This window comes from Salvia hispanica, chromosome 6 (genome assembly GCF_029641045.1).
Source record: "Salvia hispanica isolate PSC_SH4W2 chromosome 6, Shi_PSC_v1, whole genome shotgun sequence".
Classification (NCBI taxonomy): Eukaryota; Viridiplantae; Streptophyta; class Magnoliopsida; order Lamiales; family Lamiaceae; genus Salvia; species Salvia hispanica.
Window position 1 is genome coordinate 14,970,586 of NC_142697.1, and position 20,126 is coordinate 14,990,711.

Here is a 20,126-nt window from a genome sequence, read left to right on the forward strand (position 1 = left end):
TGATCAAATCTCTCTCTCTATATATATATATATGATGCTTCACCGATGTTTGGGAGTAATGCAAGTAACTAGATTTGATGTTACAACATTTAGGCTCAAGATTGCACCACACATAAACTACATTACAAAAGCCATATTGAACTAATGTTTCAAAACAGGCTCCTTTTACTAGGTTTCAAACACCCCTCCTTGTTGCAGTGTTGTCTGTGTAATCAGCAGCAAAGCTAGTAGCAATTCTTGTCTAAAAAAGTGCAGTCTCAAGATGGAAGGTTTCTTGGGTGGTTGTCCAGTGAACGCAGGCTTTCAACTTCCAAAGACTTCAAACTCTTGGAGCTGAGCAAACCAGAGAAAAGAATCAAGAGATGAGAAGCTTCAGAGGTGAGTAGAGATATCATGTTGATAACAGTTGATTTATCCTACCTCCACCAATGGTAGCCTCAGGTAGCCGTTCAATGGAATACTGGTGCTTTGTAATGTACATAATTGGCACACCAGGGATCTGAAAAATTGATCAATTTCATCACCAAATTGCTAACACAAGACGAATCAGTGTAATAACTAGGAAACTAGATAGAACTCTTAGTCCTACAAATAATGGTACCTTACGGATTCTCCTCTTCAGGTCCCTGTCACAGGTTGCAACGATGTAGCACTTGTGCTGTTTCATAGGCCATGATGGCAACAGATTAATATGTTTGCTCTTACCTCATGCAAACACATCAAATATGATTTGAAAAGGCAAAATTGAATTGGTATGATTGTTTTTTTAAATTCAGAACAGGCCATTTTAAGTTTTAACCATTTTGAAAAAAAAATTCAATGCTTTAGAAAAGGCTGGAATAAAAAGGCCTTAGAGTCTAAATATCGGATATTTATTGTTTTATACCTGAGTAACCCTGTCAACAAGACAATCATCAGCATAAGTTCCTTTGTGAATACAGGGAAGCCTTTCAAATCGAGGATCCTTTGCAATTCTGTTGATTCAAGAGAGAAAAGCAAACTGCTTAGGGAGAAGTAAGTCCCTAGCTCACAAGCATTCTAGTACTCTCAACAACAGTATTATAGGAGCATGGACTTAAAACATTGAATACAAGTCAGAAACATGCCTCAAAGCAACTCGATATTTCTGACCCAACTTCTCAAGCTCAGCCATAACACAGTCCGTAATGCACGGAGTGCCTACAGAAAGGAAGATGAGACAAGTAATAACAGAAACATGGAGAAGACAAGTGTACTAATAGGCCGTGTTAACAATGGTAGCATAACCTACATTTTGCATACAAACAGTCCATCATTGCTTTCTCCAAATCCAACTGCAACATATATAAACAATCAATAAGACAGTAAACAATAGGAACCTGTAATTTATCTATACATAAAAAATTACTCTAAGAATGATTAAGGTAGAATTTTGTTTTTTTACTGGTGACTTCTCATTCCCAAACCAAAAGCGGATTTCAAACTACAAAAATGGCCGAGGGAGAATAAAAGTAGAAGCTGGCAGCACTCACTTTATTTTGGATGGAGAAATTGATGAAGTTGGTATCCACCAATACTCGGTATGGAGGCCCTAAAGCAGTATTATGCTTGAAGTAAAGCGCTGATGAAACTTGCGGCCTGCATCAAAGAACAACTCGAAATAAGATATAAACCGAACTCAGCATAATGGAATAGTATAGTTCCAATATGAATTCGAGGCTCGGAAAAGATGAAACTCACACATTGCGGGGGAGTTTCTCCTTGGTCAAGTCTTTCCTGTTAGGGTTTAAAACATCCTCCTTGTACCTACAATATAAAATCGAGGCAATTGAAAACTAACAAAGCATGATGAATTCACGAAAATATAGCTTTAAATGTGAATGAAAAAGGATGAATTTACTGTTTAATTGCTTTGTTGGTGACGATTTTCTTCATGACAGCAAATTTAGGAGTTTTCTTGGCTTTTCCCATCTTCAGTAGCAGTGAGTAGTTCGGAGGCGTTGAAGAGAAATCTGTTATTCAAGAGTTATTGTGCAAAACGCAAAATCCTAAACCCCTAAAAATTGAATCTTTTAAATCAACCGACGGGGGCATATTATGCTTGAGCAGTAAATTTTCTTGGGAATAATTGCAGGTTTGGGCCTCATTATTTATTTTTATTTTTTTCTGTGCGGTACATTTTGTGATGTGAATCGAAATCTATTGAATTCCAAGAATAACTAATCAAATTAAGAGAGTTGGAATTACAAATTTATAGCCCCATGAAATCCTAACTTTTGTGTTTATTTTTCCATTTTAAGATTCTTACATATTTAATGTTTAATAACAATTTCATTTGATATCGACTTTTACTTAGTATTCACTATTTTTAATCATCAATTGCATATGGATACTACAATTAATGGATTTATATGTCTCTTGGCTTTACATTTTGTTGTGATCACTAATCAGTATCACCATTAACTTAATGATTGCTTAATGGTGACAAAAATGGTTACATAAATTTAAATTAGCTATAATGGCAAACAATATCAACATAATTTAAGAGAAGAAAAAATATAATTATTCGGAGAGAAAATATCAATAACCATTTTAAGAATTTACGTATCTGAGTCAGTAAATTGAAGCACACTAAAAATTGAGTTCTCTATATACCTTTCTATTTCTTCAATTTTTGTGGGGTCAGCAAAGTTGCCTACAGAGCTTTCCAGCAAAACTCATTGTATCAAAGATACTCACATATCTTTACCAAAACAAAAAAAAAAGACACTCACATAGCATCTATGATACCAATTACATGCACTTGTGAGTTGTGAATAGTTGTTTAAGAACTCCAAGAATAAATTATTCAATTATAGAGGTAAATCGTCGTACCTAGTTGTCCACAAAAAAAGAAAAATATCATGTTGGAATAACAAATAAATACTGAAAAAAAACATTATAGAATCGATAGATTGCACATAACTAAGCAAATAAAAGTTTTAGATAACGGAGTCATCCTCTTTCAAGAAAGTAAGAGCAATCAGCATTTGAACATGTGAACTGCACCAGATATGCCATCACAATAATGAATACAAATTCAAAGCTTACCAAAACTAAGGAGTAAACTGTCTCAAGCTCAAGCTGTTTAGCTACAGAAGAACATGCATCATTTAATGACATTCTTGTTATTTTCCTCTAAACTCCCTTATACACATATAGATAGATATAGATAGATTCATCAAAAGATAAATTACAATTAAACATTCAGAAAGATATACAAGTAAAATTACATGTTTTCAGAATGCAAGAACTTTTACAAGCCAATTTACAGGGTCGGATATTAAATAGAGTATTATGCACAAGAAAATTCTCTCTCTCATTGTTGGTTTAATTATCCACAGTAAAAGCAACAGCCTAAATCAAATTAGTATAGACAGTTGTTTTTTCAGCAAGACACACGTAATTGGTGCATCTGAAAGCTCCTATATTCCCATGTAACCTGTTCACGACATATTCATCCCTTTGTCCAAAGGTTTGGTGTTTTTTGCTTGAGGAAGAATGCTGAAATTACGCTCTTACTACGAACAGGCGGGTGAACGACCTCTTTCTGAGAATGAATTGGATTATCAAATGATCTGTGTTGAGTTAGAGGTTTTGAGCCCTCTGAATATTCCTGCAAAATGAAAGGTCTTTTAATCATGTGCGCTACCGTGGAACATTGGATAGATAATATAATAACACCATACATAATGCAATTTCTGTAGACCATTAGCAACATTGTAATTACTATTTCAAGTGATCAATAAAAAAGTTTGACTTGTTCATCAGGTTGTATTGGTGGAACAGTCAGAATTATAGAGAACTTAGAAATTACTCGTCTTGTAACGCCCAGGGTTTGCATAGCCGCTCTTGTGGCTGGAGCAGATCTCATTCGCTTACTTCTCTGACCATCTAATGAAAAACAGTGAATTACACAAAGATAAGTGCCATGTCGTTATCCTTCATCTACTTCTTGTATCTCAAATTAAACCCAAGTTTGGTCTTTACATACCTAACGAGTTGAGTGCAGGAGAGTTTTTTACATTCACTTTTGCTTCATCAGTGCTGAAAAGGCAAGAAATATCACTTTTATTGTACTCAAGCAACTTGATTCAAACATTACACTAATTTTCATTTAACTTGAGGGGCTAACCTCAGTATGCCACACGAGGAGCCTTTCATGTTCGATTTGGTTGCAGATGCCAAATGCCAAGAAAGAGTTCTTGCAGCCGAAGCACCTGAACCAAAAAAATTAAAAATAATTGTTAACATACTGTTGGATTGCAGTTGCATACAAGTAACAATTGTTCAATGCGTAGAAACCAGGTACCTGAAGGATAATGACGTCCTTTCACTAGTTTGGATTGTGTAGGATCTGCCGGCATGTGTGGTGTGAAGTGGACCTTCTTGATGGAATCTAGCTTGGATTGGTGAAAGAAGAATGATATGAGAGACCCGAAAAGGGCTTGACTTTATTAACACAACTACTATTCAGACTAGCCTTAATCTTACTTGGCAACATATAATGCTTGTGATGCTTTGGGATGATGGCTAATAACTGCTGCTGCCTAAGGCCTTCATTATCCGTATAAGTTTGACAAGTAAGAAGTTTCTAGGAAAGAAAGAATTTGCAGTCTTAGTAATGTTTCATTGTCATATGAATCTACAGCGAGGTGGTGATAAAGTGAAAGCTACCTGGTTCACACATGCAACTTTCAGATCGATGGATGAGATCTCCATTGTCTGTTGCTCCACGATATCACTCAACTTGTAAGCAACGGTACCAAGGTGATCAACTGCATTGACTAGCGCTTTAACAGCATAATCCTTCAGATTATCCAGAAACCTTGTGAACAAGACAGTGATCAGCGAGTAGGTAATGTCTCCAGCCAAAGTAAATCGATGTATATAATCTCTTTAGGCTCTTAACTCAATCAACATGCAAAGGGGCGGAGAGTTCACAATGCAAGAAGTTATCGTTGTTGAACATAAATTAAGAATAACATCACATATCATCATCAAAGTCACAGAAGTCCATCTTTATTGCAAAATCAGCAGAGAACAAAAGACAAATTCAGCACACCTTAATATGAAAGCCCACACAATGAACTCAAACATGGATTATCTCTAAGAAATGAGTTAATATAAATAACATAAGGGTTACAGAAATCTCACATCTGCTTCTGCTCGCTGTTAAGATATGACTTTTCACAATACTCTGCTGCAGAATACAGTTGAGGTCTGAGGTTCTTCAGTTCCTAGGGAGAGGGAATAAGATTAATTCAGTTGATGCAGGCATTGTTGATGTATGAGAATTACGTGCATAGATTATAGAGAATACAACCTCAACATTCTAATAATAGATCAGTGCTGTTAACACCTACGCATAACTGGCAAATTTATTTCAGAAATGATCCGTAATTTGGCCATAACAATTCATGCTTCCGAATAAATATTGCATTTGTAATACAGTCTAATCAGATAAACAAAATATCATATGTGCATCATCAATACACCTTGAAAACAGAAAAAATGAAGAAAAGATGGTTGAATTTGATCAAAATCATCAATCAAATTAAAGTGACTTAAAGCGTAATCTATTTAGAAACTTCAATCAGTAACAACAGATTGATCAACCACAAATACAAACAGAACACAGCACAGGCTTCATATGATCCTTCTATAAGCCCTAAATTTCACAACCAGAATTTCATCGAGCGCAGAATTACCTGTAATGCGGTAACGAAACTGATACTCCTGTCCACAGACATCTCATCAAACGTCATGGATTGCTTCTCCTGTTGATCTTTCCCCGCCTCCATCAAACTCAGAATCTCACTCAAATTGCACAAAATTTTCAATCATATCATCATTTCCAAAAAAATGACTCAATCGATCTCTACATGATTATTAAAAGGAACATAATAATAAAAGCGATAGTTGGAGGAATCGAGTTCATCAAAGTAGATTCAGAGTAAAGCAAGGTATAATTGAATAATATAACATTGAGTAGAAAAATTAAAACAGAATAAGGAAAAGCAAAATCTGTGCGTGTGTAACTCGCAGTGAAACTCGAGAGAGAGACGGCGCTGGATATATAGAAAGGTAGTTGAGGAGTAGATTAGTGGGACCTCTCACCTCTGAATGTTGCCTTATTACTCTTTATAGACCACTGACTAAATTCCCCAAAATTACCAACCTATCATTTCTCCATCGCTGGGGATAAATTATCATAATAATTGTAAATGTATAATTGGGACAATTTTGCTGATTTTCATAATTTAAGAATTTTCTTATTTTAGTTGAATTAGTCTATAAAATCAGATTAGATTTAGAATTGGATCGGATTATTTAATCAATTTCATTTTTATTGATATAATTTTATTATCCCTGGTAGTACATAATTTTAGATGTTCTCAACTTATTTATAAAAGAAATTGTTGATTTAGATTGTTAATTATATTGGTATAGTTAATAGTATTGCATTAAATTATTACTTTCATTATTAAATAGTAGTACTAATTTTTTAAGTTATTAGACTACTACTATGTGTTTTTAAATAAATATTTAAATTTTGTTTTTCTAGTTTTTTCTTGTATTATTCCATTGTACTCTACTCGTCTCATGAAAATATGAATATTTGGGACAGTACAGGTTTTACTACATAAATCTATAATATATACTTTCTCTGTACCTAAACAATATGCAAATTTATACGTGACACGGATTTTAATATACAATTGGTAAAGTAAGAGAGAGATATTAATAGTGTACTAGTTAAAAAAAATTAATATTTAAACTTTATCCATTTTTAAAAGGATAGCCCAACATGTTAAAATTAGTTTATTTTTTAGGGACAGCATTAAGTATATTTTATGGGTGATTCAGTTTGATTCAAATTTTAGAAGTAATATAATATCTTTGGGATTAAATATTAACCATTATTATGTTTTACTGCATAAATATGTAACAGATATTTTATGGTGCAAATTGGGTAAATTCAATTTATATAAGTAAATATTATTCATATCAAAGTTAAAGTTAATACAACATCTAAACTATGCATATCATGAAATATTTGAAAGATATGCTAGAATGTGTACACGTGCTTAATATGTTTATTTATTCAATTACTCGAGCATATCTTTTTTAGGCAAATCATTAAATATTTCACTTTTGGAAATATGTGCCATTTGAGAAATCAAATAAATTTTCCTAGATCGCGTGATTTTGTGTTTCTTGATATTTGTCCGACAAAATATAACATGTTGACCTCATTTCTGAAAACAATAGTAGTAGTATACTAATTTTTCATTGAGTTATGATCAATCTCTTAATTTTTAGAATTACAATATATAAAATTATATTTTTGCAACTTTTCGCAATTATCCTATGATAATAAAAATAAAAACTAATATAAAAAAATATAATAATATAATATACTATAACAATAAAATCATAGTATCATTTTAGATATAATGGTAAATAATTTAATTAATATCAATAAATAACAATATCGTTTTGTCAACAATAATGTCAATTTATTAGCATATTATATTTGATTTTTTTTTATTAATTTCAATTTTTATCATTGTAAAACAATTAAAATTTTTGAAAAATTAATTAAATTTTATATTGTAATTTTAAAAATTACAATTGAAAAAAATGAAAAAAGAAATTATATTGAAAATATCAATTATGCCTTCAAAAATCAACTGGAGGTGAGTACCTTCTGCCTACTTGGATTTATGATTGGGTGTTTACAATTAAAATTACTGATAAAATCAAGTCAATAACAATTCATGGAATCAAAATAGTTTGGTTGATTTTACTTTATTTTTAAAAGCATTACCTGTTTGATTAATTTCTGTGTTATTACCTGGTTTTAGAAAGAAGTTATGGTTGATTTTCATAACACGATTTGGTCATGTAGCTAACTACTTTCTACAGTTCCGCCAAATATATTAATGATGCATATAAATAATTTAACAATATTTATTGATGGTTCGTTATAAAAAAAATCAAGGGTTGGATAAGAAAATATGTACATGTTCCTAGCATGCGCAATTGACTGTATATATCCAACGTACATTATCCAGACTATCACATTTAAGAAAGTGATTAATCGCTAGCTCACCCTCTAGTTGCTAATTCACCCTCTAGTTGCTAACTACAATTCATTTAAAACCACAGAATTTTAGAATTCTAATAGTCTAAAATTTGCTAATTTTAGTTTTTATTAATTAAATTAGAAAGATAGAAAAAACTATCAAATTAGGGTTTTGGTTAAAAATGTCAATATAGTATTTTGAAAATATCAACACAATGCTTTGAGAATGTCGACATATTGCTTATGCCAATACATTATTTTAAGAATGACATTCTACATGTATTATATTTACATATTTTATATACTATGTTGACATTTATTGCTGTACGTAAAAATTGAAAATTTTTAAAAAAAATTCAAATTTTGACATCAGAACATATGCAAGTGAAATCTCGTTAAAATCCTTATGAAATTATCTTTAATTTGATATATGTTGTGCGAAAAAATAATTTAAATCGAGAAATTTATATGCGTTTTAAAGTTATGTGATATTTTTCAAAAGTTAGTTACAACTCCTTATAAACTTTTTTTTTTTCGTACTTACATTCCGGGACTAATGATCTAGGCCATTGATTTAAATATCTAAGAGCATCCACAGCGGTGTCTCTTATCCGTCTCTTAACCGTCTCATCTCTTCACTATTCATGGACCCCACTGTACTTTTCACTCCATCTCTTAACTAAGAGATATCACCCACATCAATGCATCTCTTAACCATCTCATCTCTTAACTATTCATTCAATTTCATTTTTCATTTTTATTTTCAACAAATCCAATTAATAAAAAACACACTTCATTAAATAAAATAAAATTACAATTTAAAATCCTAAAAATAAAAAAAATACATAATTAGAATCCTAAAAAAATAAAAACACACATAATTAAAATCCTAAAAAAATAAAAACACACGTAATTTAAAATACTAGAAATTAAAAACACTTAAAAAACTACTCCGCCGGCGAATCATCCCCCGAAGCCGGTGGCAGTGCACCCGGCTGAAGACCAAGTTGCCTTGCCATCGCCTGCATTCCGAGAACATGATGTTCGTATTGGGTAGGCGTCATCTTGGAAGTGTCAGCCATCATGGAGAGCATGTATACGGACCACAGGGAAGTGTTCGAGCCCATGCCCGCGCCCGCGCCCGCCTGGCTCGATTCGCCCCGGCTCTTCCCCTTCCCCTTCCCTCTCCCTCTAGCCGCCTTCGCCGCCTTAGTCCCTTGCGGCCGACGTCGTGAACCGGAGGAGGAGCCACCGGCTTCAGTGGGCGTGTCCCCAGCCTCATGTGAGGCGTTGCCTGATCCGCCGCCCTCACTAGACGAGTAGCCACCCCCCGTGTGCTTCGTACGTTTCGAGCTCGAGGACTGGACACCGCTAGCCCACCGATCTTCGTTTCTGACCAGCTGCCAAACATCGATATGTTTGAAATCTTTTTTGACGTCGTCTCTAAAGACGCACATCGCCGCTCGCAGAATGTCGGCTTCGCTGGCTCCGCTTTGGTAATGCTTCGCTTCACCCCTGTAGACCGCACAAAACTTTTTGACACCTCTGTCAACCCGGTCCCAATGAGCGCGGAGCATCTTCACGGTGTGGGGGCGACTCCCCCTCGGCTTTGAATCTGTGTTGTAAAGCTCGGTGACCTTCTGCCAAAAGCACAATTTGTTTTGTTGATTCCCGACGATGGGATCGTACGAGACGGTGAGCCAAGAGGTGTATAGAGCCATCGTCTCCTTGGAGCTGTATGGATGACGGCCTAGATCCTCATCCACCTCCTCCTCCACCGGGGTCTCTTCGTCCTCGGTATCGCGGCTGGCGGAGCCTCTACCGCTGCTGAACGGAACGTATTCCGGAATGTGTTCTTCCTGAAAATTCTCCCTAATTTGGGACAATCCCTGCGTTGCCATCGGAGGGGGGGAGGAACGATAGTACGCATCCAGATCGAAATATGGAGCTTGGTACGGCGCCGGCGTCGTCGAGCCTTCGGTGCCCGGCGTTGACGAACGAGCCAGCGAGTTGTACATGCCCCCCCAGTCGCCAAACGCGTTTAAATCGAAGCCGCCGGAGCCGCTGGAGTTTCCATCACCGGACATTTTTAAAGAAATTGGAGAGGGAAAGAGAAGTGAATTGAGAGAAGAATAGATGTAGTGTTTGTGTGTGGAATGGAGAATGAAAGAGAGTAGTGTTTATTTTATAGAATAAGAAAAAAGAAAAAAGAAAAAAGAAAAAAAAATTATTACAGTTGAAAAAAACGGTAATATTACCGTTAATTAAAAAAAAAATTTAAATCGATTTTTTTTTTTTTTAAAAATTAAAATTAAAATCAGATATTCGACGCCCACTCGCGGGGTCAGCGAGTGGGCGTCACGCACCAACAACGACGTGCCACGTCGCCCAGCGCGTGGCGAGACCGTCTCGCCAGCTGCCTCGGCGAGACGGGACGCGGGACGGGCTCGGGACGAGACCGGGACGAGATGGACGCCACACCGGCGTCTCGTCTCTCCGAGACGAGACCCGGCTGAATTTGTCAGCCGCTGTGGATGCTCTAAGAGCTATTATTTAATTGTAGTTAGCAATTAAGTATTGGGTTAGCAATATAACACTCCCCCAATCACAACTCCCTCCATTTCATAATAGTGGAGGTATATCTTTTCAAGATATTAATAAAAATATGTGTAATGTATTAAATTAAAAAATATTACTCCCTTCGTCCCTTTGAAGATGACTCACTTTCCTTTCTGGTTTGTCCCAATCAACACGACCCATTACTTAAAGTGGAAACACCATTTTCTCTATTTTATTCTCTCCCTCTTATTTTACTCTCTCAACTTCACACATAAAATAAAGTTGCATAAATTCTTGTGCCGTCCAAAGAAGGTGTTATCTTCCTTAGGACGAGAAAGTAATAAAGTATTAGGAAATAGGAAAAAGTAAGAGAATCAAGTAAAAAGATGAAAAGGTAAGTGAGAAGAAATGTGTTGACTTTTACTAAAAAGAAAAATAAAAAATAATAAATAGTATATTTTTAGGTTGGTGTTTAAATCAAATATAAATTGAAAATCTTGATATTTTCCGAACATAGGAAAGTAAAGTTATTAAGAATCATATTCCTGGGATTTATTTTCTAAGAAATCATTTTCCTTGCCAACTTTATTTTTCCGTCAGCCAAACACGGCCTTCAGGATATTTTTTCCCATAGAAAATTAAAAAAAGTAAGAGTAACTCAAATAATATTAAAAAAAATTAAAGACTATGATATTTTTAAATGCTACATAATGGAATTGATCCCTTAACAAAGTTTAGAGACTAGAAAAATGTTCTCTTTTTATTTTATAATAATACTCATTCAGTCTTATAAAAATAGAGATATTTGGAATAACACGAGTTTTAATAAGAAGAGAATGGAAAGAAAACTTATTGAAGTTTCTTAGTTGAGAATGAGCTTCACCTTATTAAAATAAAAGAATTTATCAAAAATAAAAATGGTATTTTATACTCCTCGCACAATGATTGTCACTCTTTTCTATTTCGTCTCATCCCTTAATAATTGTCACACTTTATTTTTATTGGTAAGTAGGTCTCACATTCCACTAACTCAGTTCACTCACATTTTATTATAAAATCAATATAAAAAAGTAGATTTCACATTCCACTAACTTTTCTAACAAATTTTTCTTTACATTTCTTAAAACTCGTGACCACACTAAAAGTGACAATTCCACTAACTTTTTCAATTCACTTTTCAATATATTTCTCAAAATCCATGATCGGCCAAAATCTGTGTGGGATGAAGGGAGTATCAAAATAGAAAAAGACTGTATTTTTATGAAACCGAGGACTATATATTCATCACTTCTATTGCTAAGATAATATTTAATAAACGGAAAAAGTCATAGTATCAAATTATCCAAAAATCGCAAGAGACCTATCCAATAATTTTCCTTGCTCAATGCTCATTTTCCAGCAACGATTTTCCAAGTATTTAAAACGCAATAAAACAAAATTTTCTCACGTATATTCACATCGCATATATATTGAAAAAATCAATTTAAAACTAAACTGGAGTAATTAATTCTCAACTCTCAAATCTCCCCCAATTTCGCGGTATGGCGTTCTTGATTCACTCGCCGGGAATTTCATTGCTCGCAGTAAGTGGAAGGCCTGGGAGAATCGCACCTGCAACCGGAAGAAGAAACGTCAGGTTTTCCGCCTGTTCGGGAGTTAAGGATTTGGAGAAGAGGGAGGTTTTGAAATTGAGGAAGAGAGGCGATGGATACGAGGATAGCTTGTGTTGTTTGTACGGGCTGGTGAAGCAGGACGAGACAGTGTCGTTTTCGGTGAGCGAGACCAAGGATGAGGAAGGAAAGAAGCAGGATTATTATGTGAATACGGGTTACGCGATTCGGACTATCCGAGAGGAGTTTCCGGAGCTTTTCTACCGAGAGCTAAGCTTTGATATATACAGGTATGTATTCATTTATTTATTTTCAGCATAGTTTTATATTTAAGCGCTCGGATTAATTTGCGGTTAATCTTTTAGCGGATTACTATGCTTTATAGAGCAAGTCAGCAAGTGTAGCTGTGCGAATAATTGTGTTAATGCAATAGCCTGAAATTAACAATTTACTGATTGAGTTTTGAACTACAATGAATAGATCATGAAGCTCTTCATGGGAATTGTGTATTCTGAGATGATTGTTGCTGATAAGCAATGAAAGATAAAGGATTAGAATTGTCTGTGATGTATTCTGCCTGCAAAATTTGCAAGTACCATTGGGGTGCTATAGTGATATTGGAGTTGGTTGATTTTGTGACTTCAGAAATCGATTTGATGTTATATTGATTGAGGGGATAATTCTGGTACCTCTTTAAAATACTCCACACACAGCTCGTAATGATCAGCATCTTCTGTTAATTATATTCATTTGCTGACTGTTATATCTTACCTAGTTGAGAAATAGATAGTTTTTTAGGAGTTCTTGGTTCTGATCATCGCATAATAAGCTCATGAAATGTTTATGGCTATACTTCATCCTGTTCCCGTGGTTTAATATGCTCTTTTTCCCAACCAAGTGTTTGGAAGACTACTTTTGTACATTAGTTAATTTTTGGTGTATGATTTACGTACATTTAAACAGTTGTTTTCGAGGTGACATAATCGTTTGGAAAAGTTCAACATAGGGAAAATTTGATGTTCAATAATGAAGATTTTTCCACAAAGGGAATTCTCTTAATATTCGGTTTCTCATTATGTCTTAATATAGGGATGACATTGTCTTCAAGGATCCACTCAACACCTTTTCTGGCATAGAGAATTACAAGACGATCTTCTGGGCTCTAAGATTTCATGGAAGGATTTTCTTCAAGGCCCTGTGGGTTGACATTGTTAGTGTGTGGCAGCCTGTGGAGAACCTGATAATGGTGCGTTGGACTGTCCGTGGCATCCCACGGGTTCCGTGGGAGAGTCATAGCAGATTCGATGGTACCTCAGAGTACAAGCTTGACAAGGATGGGAAGATTTATGAGCACAAAGTTCACAACATTGCCTTGAATGGACCTCAGAAGTTTCAAGTAATAGGTGTGGAGCAGTTGATTCAATCTATAGGTTGCCCCTCCACTCCAAAGCCGACTTATTTTGAACTTCTGTCTCCTTCAGTGACGAATCTTGTGCCACTGAGGAAATTGTCTGCTGTTAAATGCTACTTAGGTTCTCTTCTAACTAGACTGAAATCTGAGGTCAAGTCATAATGCAGTATGCAGTACCCTCTGCTCTGATCCATGCCACCGGGGGGCTTGTTTGAGGTGTGTTCTTCAAGATTTTCACCTCGTTAATTTTGAATTTTGTGGAATATATACGATGTTGATAGGGACTTGAGTTTGTGCAGTGTAATTGCATTAGCTGTATAGCGCCACCATCGAGTAAATATAATGAATACTAGTATGTCTTGCCAAAGTTTGTACATAGTTTCCAAGCTTGAATAAATGTATATCTAAGATGAGTATCATTTTGTCTTATTTTCATTCCTCGGCTGAATATTGGATATAATGAATACTAGTATGTTTTTCCCAAAGTTTGTACATAGTTTACAAGTTTTGTTTTATTTCTTGGATGATCGTATTCATAAATGATCAGCTGAAATGGTGCAAAATTTGATGTCGGTTGCCAAACTTTGATTGCAAGAATTTATTTGGTGAATTATATGATAAATGCAGAAGGTTTCATGTACCCCATTTTAATGCTTATTTTGAAGATTGGCACGGTTTTGCAAAGTTCTAAGTCATGAACTGACAATAAACTTATATTGTGCACACTAAAAACAGACAATATAGTCACAGTTTATGCAGCAACTACAGTTTCACTTAATCTTGTTTATGTTGCAGCCAGTACTCTGTTATGCTGTGATCGAAATACTATGATGCTCAAACTAGTACTACAACTTTGCTATTAAAAGCCATGTCTAGAAATGAGAAAGCTCTGTTTTCATGTAATAAAAGTGGGGTTGGGATCTCTGTTTCTATCATGTGAGTTTGAGAAAAGAAAAACATCATAACAGAGTCGAGACTGAATATCTCTTTCTTTCATAAATCATATGTCTAAAACCAAGCTACACCATGCCTCGTTTCTTGGCTGAAAGAATCTCTAAAATCAGCTATAAACCGATACGTACATTTGTTATCCTCGCATATGTATATAAAAAAGATATGAATCCATCAACCAAGTCAGAGCCTATCAACGGAAACTCCCAAACTGAAGGCAGCTGTTTCAGAATGCAACAAGCTTCCAACAATACCCAACTCTCTCTGAAGTAAAGAATAGAAGGGCGGGCAGAGGGGCATCAACCGTGTGTGTTGACAGCTTCCCATATCAAATTCTTGGATGCAGGGTCCACCATTTCCCTGGCCTCCAAAGCCGCAGTTCGCAGAGTCCTAAGAGTCCACTTGTTCGCCTCGAAGAACGAGAGGCTTATGTAAGGCAGGTTATGCTTCTTACAAAGCTCCTGCACCAAGGGCGATATCTTCCTCAAATGGCACCTCGGCAGCCTCGGAAAGAGATGGTGCTCCAGCTGAAACTGCAGCCCCCCGAAAAACCAGTCCATGTTCGGGGAGCAAGAGATATCAATGGTCCCACTCGTCTGCTTCTCGAACCAATCATTCCCCTTGGGCGCTCCAACGTAGACGCTCGCAGCAAAATGGTTGAGACAGAACTGCACGTGCTGGATCGCGCAAACGCAGAAGCTCGCTAACACAAAGAGCACTCGTTCAGGCCAGTTAGGCAGGCAGGATACGAGCAGAGGAAACCACGTCCAGAAGACAGCGATTCCTAAGATGTTCAAGGCTCTGTCTGGGACTTTGCGGGCGGAGAAGAGGAGGAGGAACGTCTGGAGGTAGAGATTGACTCTGGCGACGCACATGACGGGGTAGAAGGTGAAGTGCTGGTAGCTGATGAAGAATTTGGAGAGGGGGTCGAAGGTGAGCTTCCTGTTGTAGAAGCGAGATGTGAGGGAGTGGAAGAGCTTGTTGGAGACGGCGAGCATGGGGAGGTGCTGGAGGTCGGGGTCATAGTTGAGGCTGTTGCAGGCCACGTGGTGGGCGTTGTGGGTCCACTTCCACCAGGCAATGCTGATCCCGGTGAGGCAGTTTCCGGTCATGATCTGCGCGAGCTTGTTGAATTTGGGGGAGGACATGATGTTGTAATGGCCGGAGTCGTGGCCGAGGTAGGTGATCTGCATCCAGGTGAATCCGAGGAGGGCGCCGGAGAGCATGTGGGAGGAGAAGGAGTGGGTGCGGAGGACGCCGTAGAAGACGGCGGAGAGGAGGGCGGCGATGAAGAGGAGGGAGATGACGACGCCGTGGCCTTTTTTCTCGAAGAGGCCGGATTGGGTGAATTTGGCGGAGAGGTTTCGGTAGTCCTTGGAGACGTGGGAGACGTGGAAGTCTTGGAGGTGGTAGCCGGTGAAGAAGCGGTCGAGGTGGGACCAGGCGGAGGCGGGGTGGAAGGCGATGAAGGCGTCGGTGACGTCGTTGCCGGCGAGGTTGAGGAGGGGGATGGGGCCGCCCGGGTGGTCTTTAGCCCAATCTGTGACGTTGTAGACTTTGCCTTGGATCGACAGCCAGAGATCGTCGGGCTTGTTGTGCTTCTTCAGCTCGTCGGAGGTGATGAGCTTGTTATTCTTTCCGCCATCGTCCGCCATTGTTGAGAAGAGAAAAGAAAAAGCCTACCGTTTTGTTATGAGAGGCTGGAGAGGTGGTTTTATATATATATAAAAATATATATCCTCTTCTTCCCTCTCTCTCAGTGTGTCTCTGTCTGGCTTTGTAGTTTGAATTATAGAAATCTGTAAACGTGTGAAGTTAGATATTTTGTGATTGTACAAGGAGTAATATAATAGAGCAATCTATCTCGGCGTTTAACGCGGTGGACTCTATATGTAAATGGACGACTTCCGCTCTTATAATAGGCAACGGATACTACTGTACTATTGCCCAGCCTACTCCTCCTTTATCGAATCCACATTATTAACTTTATCATTTATTCTATTTAGGTTTTCTACCTTTTTTTTCTTCAATATATTGCATTTTTATTTTCTTATAAATTATCAATTATGGTTGATAAATAGTAGATTTCTGGTTGAGAATCCATATTCATGTTCCATTATAACAAGGACAGTTGCCCTATAAATCACCGAATATCATATTTTAAGATTACAATAATTTTTAAAATATTCTAATATTTATTAGTTCATGTACCAATATAAGATACATTTATAATTAGAACGCCAATGGGAAAGAATTAAAGATAAAAGATCAAATCATGTTTGTCAAATAGCAACAATTTAATAAGAAAAAAAAATGAATAGGTCGATTCTCTCTAGAATACCATTCAACCAATTGATAGTTGTTGTGTAACTTGAAGCCATCATATATGTAGTTAAGAGACTTAAGAAATCTCAATTGAAAGTGATTTGACCAAGTAAAAGATAAGAGGCAAGTGTAAGTAACGTGGGCAGCTTCCAAATAGCTGAGTCCAAAATCCAGAAGAAATTAGTATTTTTGAAGTTTCCTTATTTTTGTTTCGTGTGATTTTTCAACAGAATATCGTCCTCAAGAGTCTAGAGCAAAGATCCTTTTAGTATCTAATTGAAGACAAGTTAGGTTACATCTTTTCTTGTAATTCAATGTGTGTTTTAGTGAATAATTTTGCCTCGTTAGCTACGATCGCTAGGAATAATACTATGTGTTTCACTAAATTTTATGGTAAGATCAAACCTTTAACCTAACATCACGCCAATATTATGGTCCATTCAAAGTTGAAATTAAACTTAGTAGTTAAGACAAGATTAATACAGATATTATGTGTATAACTTAACTACTAAGTACTCCCAGTAATCACCTTCTCTGTTTAATCTCATGCTAACATTCATTAAAAACTGTATATTATAAAAAAGTAGAAATGAAAGTAAACTTCGTAACGTTTAATACTCGAAAATACATAGTATTCCAATATTTCGGTACTGTGCTGCATTAATGTTTGAGAAGTGGTCATTTTCTCAGTTAGGTGTATTATGTTGACCATGATCGTTTGAATTTAAATTAAGGACAACATGCTTCAATTTTTTGTTTGCAGCAGCTGTTATTTTGTTTTTATATTAGACCTCGATATTCAATTTATTAGTATAAAAGATGTTTTAAATGTGAATTGTGCTACCCAAGTGGAATTACTAATTAGTGAGTGAAAATTGCTCATTTATGGAGTAAGTGATTATATTCGGCTTATCGGCTATTTCTTGTAAGATATGTTTGTTCGCATTTTTTTAGTACAAAAGTCACGATTTTGAATAAATTATAAACTCACACTTCACTTTTTAATGCTTTTGAAATGTAACATATCATATCATATCATTTTTAAGACCCACATGGCCACATAATTTAATCATATATATGAAAAGTTGTAAGTAATTTAACTTAGGTTTTATTTATAAAACGCTCAAATGACAAATATTGAAAGTACATAAATTGATATGTGCTGCATTGTTTTCACTACAACATGAATTCCCGTCACTCGGTGCATATTTGTTTTAATGCATAATAAAGCATAATAATTAAATTATTTTTAAACAATGGTTATATTATAATGTGCAATAGTTGTGCACTTTGGTTTATCATGCTAACTTTATTAAAGTCTCAAAGCATTTATTCTAAAACGGTAAACAGTAATAGGGTCGTAATCGTATTATGGCGGAGATATTTATAACGTTTGAATTCTTCTACGAAACTTAAACTCTAAGTCTACTAATTTGGTTAGAGTCGAGTCAATAATTTAAAGCATCTATGTTGGTTAGGTCGACTATGGAACCTTCGTATTTTTGTAGATCGAATCAATTAAAAGCATCTCCAATGGGACGGTCCCATTGGACTTCCCGACAGACTTTCCAAAAACACCTCAAGTCATGTCATAAGGACCTCTCACTGCATAACGACGGACATCCCTAAGGACATCCCGTGCGGACTTCCACAATAAAAAATCATAAATTCACAAATATGCAATTTACGAAATTAAAATTTCGACACGAATACGGACGGAGAAAGTGAAATAAAAAAAAATAAAAAATAAAAAAATCGGGACGTCCGCGTCAGCTACGCAATGGCTGACGTCGGCGGAAAGCCGCAGATGATAGGTGTCCGCAGCGGAAGTCTATGTCCGCAACCCCTGCTCCTAATGGCGGATGTCCCGCGCGGACTCCCGCACGGCGGTCCAATGTCCGCCGGGACATCCTCCATTAGAGATGCTCTAAGTAGTAATCTTACGTCAACCTACATCATTTTGTTTGACATGGTATTTATTTTCTTATTATAAAAGTTATCATTTCACACTTATTGCTTGTCGACTTGTCGTTTTTCATAATTCATATATATTCATTAAGTTTAATAGTTTATTATACATGGATGAACAATTATGCAATGTGAGATTGTGCCACTTTGAACTCCCACCAAGGTACAAATAGGGAATTTCTTTTGGCCCAATATGCACAGCTTGTATAAAATCGTTTTTGTATGTTTAGACATTTTTGTAATGTTTAAAATATATTATTATAAATAAAATATTAGTATAATTTATGTATGGAATTGTTATATACTTATAAAACAACATTACTAATATACTAGTAATATAATATGTAATGTAATTTTGTTAAATGAATTTGAATGATCATTCCGCAATATAATATGTAATGTAATTTTGTTAAAATTTAAAATTACTATAAGGAAGAAGAATGAATTTGAATGATCATTCCCATCTTAGGGCGGAATGAAGTTGTTTTCTCCAATTTTTGTAGTGTTTCAATATTCAAAAAATAAATAAAATGCTTAGGGAGTGGCTTAAGGCGGGCTATAGTCCGTCCCATTGCAGGTGGAAGGGACAGAGGATAAGATGCTGATGTAGCGGTGCATAGGATGGGGCTTAGTCCGCCCCATTATGAATAGCCTTAGATGCAATGAAGCACATGTAAACTGGAATGACGATAGCTAAAAAAAATAGTATACGCAAAGAAAATGAAATAAAGATAGGAATCCCATCAATTTTTTCATACTAAAAATGGTACTGAGATTTTAGTTTTGTGTTATCATGATAAAGTTCATCTAAATATACTACTCCAATACTCAAAACTAATTGCATATATGTAAAATGGTAGGAGTACTATAATAATAGTATTAATTTCTCATTACACGATATTCGTCTAAGTCATTTTTGTCAATAAATTCAAGTTTCGATTTTGTGTTGAATGTCTTAATCGAGCCCCGATTTTCTTGTTCCAAAATATGTGCAAGTAGACTTTTATTTAATTGAAAGTTCATAATAATTTACCGCTTTTATTTACTTCCAATTCCAAAGTTGCAGAAACTAACAAATTGGTCAAAAAAAAAGTGCCACAGTTTCTTCGTTTTGGTAAATCGAATCTGCTCGAACATTGCTTACAAATTCCGAATGCAAATTTATATGCATCAAAATATGAAATTTCTTAAA

The 20,126-nt window shown here is 35.8% G+C and overlaps 3 protein-coding genes and 1 pseudogene across 3 annotated transcripts; 1 reads left to right on the forward strand and 3 right to left on the reverse strand.

Annotated features, from left to right (window-relative positions):
- On the reverse strand, window positions 1–2,074 carry LOC125208227 (uncharacterized). Its single transcript, XM_089060623.1, has 9 exons — window positions 1,880–2,074; window positions 1,720–1,785; window positions 1,512–1,617; window positions 1,271–1,313; window positions 1,107–1,179; window positions 887–974; window positions 602–658; window positions 421–499; window positions 1–333 (listed from the first exon to the last, which is right to left on the reverse strand). The coding sequence occupies exons 1-9, from the start codon at window positions 1,948–1,950 to the stop codon at window positions 320–322; spliced, it is 597 nt and encodes a 198-aa protein (XP_088916749.1). The 5' UTR covers window positions 1,951–2,074; the 3' UTR covers window positions 1–319.
- Window positions 2,075–3,193: 1,119 nt separating this feature from the next.
- On the reverse strand, window positions 3,194–6,137 carry LOC125203931 (protein ABIL1-like). Its single transcript, XM_048102448.2, has 9 exons — window positions 5,730–6,137; window positions 5,176–5,258; window positions 4,696–4,846; window positions 4,513–4,612; window positions 4,331–4,417; window positions 4,154–4,238; window positions 4,013–4,065; window positions 3,836–3,912; window positions 3,194–3,634 (listed from the first exon to the last, which is right to left on the reverse strand). The coding sequence occupies exons 1-9, from the start codon at window positions 5,820–5,822 to the stop codon at window positions 3,476–3,478; spliced, it is 888 nt and encodes a 295-aa protein (XP_047958405.1). The 5' UTR covers window positions 5,823–6,137; the 3' UTR covers window positions 3,194–3,475.
- A 5,979-nt stretch (window positions 6,138–12,116) lies between these two features.
- On the forward strand, window positions 12,117–14,119 carry LOC125205577 (DUF2358 family protein (DUF2358)). The gene is made up of 2 exons (XM_048104607.2): window positions 12,117–12,569; window positions 13,369–14,119. The coding sequence occupies exons 1-2, from the start codon at window positions 12,211–12,213 to the stop codon at window positions 13,850–13,852; spliced, it is 843 nt and encodes a 280-aa protein (XP_047960564.1). The 5' UTR covers window positions 12,117–12,210; the 3' UTR covers window positions 13,853–14,119.
- A 544-nt stretch (window positions 14,120–14,663) lies between these two features.
- Window positions 14,664–16,510, reverse strand: LOC125205576 (delta(8)-fatty-acid desaturase pseudogene; annotated as a pseudogene).
- Between the last annotated feature and the right edge of the window lie 3,616 nt (window positions 16,511–20,126).